Here is a 6,525-nt window from a genome sequence, read left to right as displayed (position 1 = left end):
CAGATACAGTACAGGCCAAAAGTTTGGACACACCTTCTCATTTAATGCGTTTTTTGTATTTTCATGAGTATTTACATTGTAGATTTTCACTGAAGGCATCAAAACTATGAATGAACACATGTGGAGTTTTGTACTAAACAAAAAATGAGCCGACCTTCACAGTCACCGGACCTGAACCCAATCCAGATGGTTTGGGGTGAGCTAGACCACAGAGTGAAGACAAATGCCAACAAGTGCTAAACACCTCTGGGAACTCCTTCCTTCACTGTTGAAAAAAACATTTCAGGTGACTCTACCTCTTGAAGCTCATTGAAAGAATGCCAAGAGTGTGCAAAGCAGTAATCAGAGCAAAGGGTGGCTATTTTGAAGAAACTAGAATATAAAACATGTTTTCAGTTAATTCACCTTTTTTTTGTTAAGTATATAAAACTCCATGTGTTCATTCATAGTTTTGATGTCTTCAGTGAGAATCTACAATGTAAATAGTCATGAAAATAAAGAAAACGCATTGAAAAAGAGAATGTGTCCTGTACAGTCAGGGGCGTAGCAGCAAATTCTGGGCCCTGTACACCCTCTATGTTAATGGGCCCCTATCCATGCCAGTAAACAAAGGAAAGTGAGCGAAAATAAAATCAGGATTTTCATGGGCCCCTCTCCCTACTCGGGCCCTGGGTAGTCAGGTCCACTTTTCCCCCCACTACCACGCCCATGTGTACAGTATATGCTAATGATTTCATTGTGCTTTTAATTCATTAACTGTGTTTTTACCTAAATTGGTGTCTTAGAGAGCATGTCATCTGAAAGCACCTGTGCGGAACATTAGGTTTATTGTATTGATCCCTGTGGTTTAAAACTCTAAACACATCCTACAGGTTCACAAAAACATAAAAGTAATATTAAACAAATAAGCATGTGCTTAAAATTACCTACATTTTTTCTAAAAGTACCAATAATTAGCAGAACTTTGTGACATTAGCCTTATACATTTTATTGCCAAAATATTATATAACCCTGTCAGCCGTTTGTCTACAAAACGGGATAAAAGGGGATAAAAGGTATTCCAAGTTAGATTTTTGCTCAAATTATTGCTTTACAAGACCAGAAAGAACAAACTGTTAATGAATGTAAAATATAATGAAGTTGAAAATACCACACAGAGGCAAATGTAAATAACTATTTTTATTGACTCAAGAGTGTTGCAGCACCTTCATTTTAACTCATTTAAATAATTTGCTTAAATGCTATTGTTTTGCTGTATGTTTTTAGAAACAAACAATGAGGTTTTAGTAGTTTAGGCTTAAATGACATATGTATGTTAATATAATAGCACCAAACAACTGTTGCAAAAACATTAGATCACATGGCTGCAAATTCCAGTTAACAGTGTTGCAAACAATTTCAGCAGGAAAACATTGAATTGTTGACTGTTTTTCTGGCTTGGCTTAATCTATTGGTCTCTCCAAGTACATGCAAATCTTTAATACTCATGCAAAGCCAGCTGTATTGCTTTGTATTATTGCTTTGTATTGGTGTTATCTATTGAAATTAGCTATAACATTTTTACCATCATCAATTGTTGTCTTTTGTATTCGTTATTACTTTTTCTACATCCTTCTTTTTTTCTTGCTCTTTTTCTGCCTTGTTCTCTTTTTTGGGAGCTGCTTTGGTAATATTTTTCTCTTCGGTGGTGATGGATTCTACAATTTTTGTAAGACCCTCCTTGGTGGGGCTTTTATGGCTCCAGTTTTCTTCCTTCTCCATTGCTTTCTTTCCTGGTTTGGGACTTTTATCTTTTTGTTCTGCCTCTTCCTCCTCAGCATTGCTATTCTCCTCATCCTCGCTTGGCCTGTTACCACTCCTTTCTTCTTCCTCAGGCTCATCCTTGTTCTCATTTGTCTCTGTCAGAGCATCTTTATATTCCTCATTTCCTTTGAGTTGCTCCTCCTCCTCCTCCTCTTCTACTTCACCTTTTTTGTATGGCTCACTTCCTGTTGTTTCACCTTTGGTACTACTTAGTTCTGTTTCTTCTCGTTCTTCACCTTTTCCCTCCTCTTCTTTGTCTTCAGTTCCTCCTGTCTCTTCTTTTTCCATTCCTTCTCCTTCGCTAAGCAGCTGATCTTCCCTCGTTTCCTCTTTTGCTCCGCCCTCTTCTTCTTTCCCACTTCCCCCTTTTCCTTCATCTGCTTCTTTCTCTTCCCACTCTTCCTGCTCTGCACCAAGTGTTTGTTTACTAGAACAAACTATCTTGTCCTTGACCACTTCATCCTCAGCGGAGAGCTCTTTCGCTACATCCGCCAAGTCATCATCTATATCCCTTTCCTCTGCAGCCTCATCAGTGTTTTTCACAATGTTGTGCTGGATTTTTGGAGTTTTGGAATGACTGTAGCTAAACATGGCATTTGGAATGCTTCCAGAGAAAGTTTTGTAACGAGTTTCTTCTCCCTCCAGAAGTTTCCTGCAAAGAAATCGAACAAAAAGTTAATTCAGGGGCAACAAAATAAGATAGAGAAATATTTGCCACAGTGAAGTAAATTTAACTGGAAAGTAAAATAAGACAGTTCCTGATATACCTGTAAGCTGCAATTTCAGCATCTAGAGCCATCTTAACATTCAGCAAGTCCTGATATTCTTGAAGATGATGAGTCATCTCCCACTTTGTCCTTCTCAGATCATTCTCCAGCTGGTGGATCATTTCCTGATAATACAAATGAAAAAAATCTTATAATAATATTACAATAAAGTATGTATGAATACATACAATAAGTATGAATAAATATTGTAATACATAGATGGATACAGAGTCCTGTTAAATGTATAAAGTCAAGCACTAGTTTGAATTTTAAGGCCACATTTTATGCTTGGTTTCAAGATCTCACAATGTTATTACCTTCATGCATTAAACTGTTAGGTATGAGTGCATCTCAAAAAGCATTTAAGCATTTATTTATTTTATTGTTCATGATGATGGCTTACAGCCAATGAAAACTTAAAAATCAGTGTTACAGATATTTTGAATATTATATAAGACCAATTGGTTCTTCACAAAAGTTGTCAGCAGTGCTGTAAGATTTTTTCAGTGGAAAAAACTGCACTGACTTTGCACTTGATATAACACAGTGGATCAACATCAGCAGATGACATGTCTCTCCAAACCATCACTGATCATCAGTATATTTTGCATTTCATTTGGAAATCAAGGGAGCAGATTCTGGAGGAAGAGTGGAGAAAGTTTCCACAATCAGTGATAGTCATCTGAGAGACATGTCATCTGCTGGTGTTGCTCCACTGTGTTATATCAAGTCCAAAGTCAGCGCAGCTTGTACCAGGACATACATCACTTCATGCTTCCCTCTGCTTACGACTTTTATAGAGATTAAAATTTCATTTTCCAGCAGGACTTGGCATAATGCCCACACTGTCAAAAGTACCAATTGGTCTTATATTCTAGTTTTCTGAAATACTGACACTCCTAAGGGCACTTTCAAAGTAGGTTAATCGAGGCAGCGGCCAGATCCTGCTCTGTGTTTTGTTTGCAATGAATAGTAGTTTGTAACCTGGTAGCTGCTGATGTCGGTGTTGTGACGCTCCTCGATGGCACCCAGTTGCCTCTCCAGGGACTCCTTGGTGCCGCGCAGAGCCTCTAATTCGGCGTTCTTTGATTGCAGCTGGCGGCGGTAATCAGCGATCTCGTCGCGCGCGGATTTAATTGCGTCCTTGTTCTGCTCGGCCGCTCCTGTCAACACGGAGTACCGAATCCGTAACACGGCCTCGGCCGTGTTCTGCTTCTTGGAGGAGAGGCCGTCGAGCTGCGCGCGGATCTCCCGGAGCGCGGAGGTGATGTCGGGCTTCTGAAAGTCTCCCCGCTCCACCGGGACCCGCGCGGCCTGGAGCTGAGCCACGAGCTCGCGCACCTCCTCTTCGTGGTGGTCGCGCAAAAAGTTCGTCTCATCCAGCAGCGCCTGGATCTTCTTCTCCAGCTCCACCTTCATCACGAGCGCGCCGTCTGCGTCCTTCTTCATGCCGAGTGCCGACAACTCCACCTGCTGCCGTGCGCGCTCCTGCTCCTCGCAGCGCTCCCGCAGCCGCTGGATATCCTCGTCCGCGCGCTCCGCGTCCAGCAGGATCCGGTTCTTCTCGTGGTTCAGCTGCTCCAGGGTGGAGCGCAAGTCGCTGATCTCTTGCTCATATGCGCCGCTCAGGTGCGACTGCGACAGTTTTTGCCGCCGCAGCGCGTGAATCTCCTCCTCGAGCTGTCTGTTCTGCTCCTCCAGGTAGTGCACCTTGTCGATGTAACTTGAGAAGCGCTCGTTCAGCCCTTGAAGCTGTTCCTTTTCGTTGCTGCGAGCGTGCTCTCCGTTGTGCGCGGAGCCGAGCTCCAGAGGGTCGGGAGGCGAGAGCGCGCGGAGGCTGTAAAGACTTCTGTTGAACGGACCTGGCAGAACCGGGCTGGATCTGGACCACGGAAGAGGTCTCATGGCGCCGGGCTTTGGAGAAGAACGCACAGCGCTCGGTTCAAAGACTCGTCCGCGGGTCACTATCATGTCCAGTGCGCAGTGCGGGATGGGTGACGGGGTCCTGCGGCTCGGCTGGGTGCGGGAGAGTGGAGCTGATGACTGGAGCTATTTATGCTCATACCTTATTAAGCCCCCCCCCTCCCCCACCCACCCACACACTGCCGTGCTTGTGGATTAAAGGGACAACATTTTACATTATTACCATATTATTGTTTTTTGAGGGTCTGAATACACTGACAGTGTGTTTGTAACATTGTGCCCTCAAGCAGGTTAAATGTGATGCTGTGCTTGAAAAAAAGAGTTTATCTACATTATGGTAGACTATGGAGACTATGGCAAAGTTTCATAATATGCTGCTTCAGTGAAAAATGTGGTGCGGTGCTCTATTGGTGCTGTCATACCCTCACAATACGATAAACTGGTACCTTCCTGATGAACGAAACTCCAAAAATGTGCAATACAGTTCTGGAGTAGAAAACAGACATATACTTTTAAGGGTAAGCAACAAAAAAAACACTGAAGTAAATGTGATTCAGCACCTACACAGTGGCCTACAGCATGCCCTACAACATGTCCTATACATGGTTTCCGCTTAGGAAAACACCATTGCAACCCACCCACAAACACAGCAGCAACCACATGCAATACCTTAGTTACCACTTAACACCATATCATCCACTTAAAAGACATTTGACTGCATCAAATGCATGTGTTGCAACAGATTTTGGACTTGGCACCCACCACCTAAGACACCTGAACAACCACTTTGGATACCATTAACAACTGTCCAGCAAAATCCTGGCAACATTATAGCAACCACTAAGTAATATCACAGCTCAGTTTTTTGCCATATTATAGCATCTATCTAGTATTAATTTGTATATTTGTACAAATTTGTATATTTTGTTTGTATATTTTTAAATACATTTATGAAATTCCATATACATTGTCCTTTTCATGGCTACTTCAGCCAGTCAGCGTCTTGTTCAGTCGTCAGCGTTTAGTCTTCTGTAGTCCTGACAGCCTGTTTTTTTTTCTGCAGACTCACTGCTCCTTCTGCAGAATCGCTTTAAAACACAGCCTTCTGCCAGCCTCTGCAGCACAGAGCATCACTGAATGCAGTAATGCCACACAGTGCAGGGCAATATCTCATTTAACAGCCAGTGTTGGCAGAGTGAGGCCACTGCATGCTGGCACTTTACTGGAGCGTGTAGTCTGTGAGTGTTTGACTCATCTCAGCATGTAGCTTAATGAACATTATTACAGAACAGCTTTATATTTAATTCTCATTTCACTAACTTTACATAATACCAAGCCACCAAGGTATCCTTAGGTCATACCAGGGCAAAACTGTACACCCTTAAATACTGCATGCCCCCTGGATCTTGGGGATGTGAGATCTCCTTCTGTTGTATCCAGTCAGATATTACAGTATTACAGATATTGCAGTGTTATCCCAGGAAAAGCCGGGATATCATTCTGATGCTGCATTGCAGGTTCAGGTTGTCCTGCCGCAGGTACTGGTGCCTAAGGTATTAGCCCAGTTGCATGATTTAATAACAGCAGGACACCTGGGGGTACAAAAATTACAGGCAAAAGTAAAGGATTGTTTTTATTGGCATGGGTGGTTTGGAGATGTTAAGCAGTGGTGTAGGGGGTGTATGGATTGTGCTTCCAGAAAAAGTCAAGGTCCATCTCCATGTGCTCCCCTTCAGTCCTGTGTGGTGTCCCGGCCCTATGAGTGGGTGGCTTTGGACATACTGGGTCCCTTGCCTTAGACGAGTGGGAAAAATAAGTACATCTTGGTGGTGAGTGAGTGTTTTTTAAAATGGGTAGAATCATTTGCTCTTTCTAATCAGGAGGCTATCACAGTGGTAAGAGTGTTGGTGGAAGAGTGGGTGTGCCGTTTTGGAACTCCCCGTACAATCCACTCGGACCAAGGTCGAAATTTCGAGTCCCTGTTGTTTAAAGAGATGTGTGGGTTGTTGAATATTCATAAAACACGTACGTC

The 6,525-nt window shown here is 42.9% G+C and overlaps 1 protein-coding gene across 1 annotated transcript; it reads right to left on the bottom strand.

Moving 5' to 3' along the window:
- Positions 1–1,164: 1,164 nt before the first annotated feature.
- Positions 1,165–4,595, bottom strand: nefmb (neurofilament medium chain b). The gene is made up of 3 exons (XM_007240064.4): positions 3,555–4,595; positions 2,571–2,695; positions 1,165–2,455 (listed from the first exon to the last, which is right to left on the bottom strand). The coding sequence occupies exons 1-3, from the start codon at positions 4,539–4,541 to the stop codon at positions 1,570–1,572; spliced, it is 1,998 nt and encodes a 665-aa protein (XP_007240126.3). The 5' UTR covers positions 4,542–4,595; the 3' UTR covers positions 1,165–1,569.
- Positions 4,596–6,525: the final 1,930 nt, after the last annotated feature.

This window comes from Astyanax mexicanus, chromosome 12 (genome assembly GCF_023375975.1).
Source record: "Astyanax mexicanus isolate ESR-SI-001 chromosome 12, AstMex3_surface, whole genome shotgun sequence".
NCBI classification, from domain to species: Eukaryota; Metazoa; Chordata; class Actinopteri; order Characiformes; family Acestrorhamphidae; genus Astyanax; species Astyanax mexicanus.
This window is presented reverse-complemented; position numbering and strand designations above follow the sequence as displayed.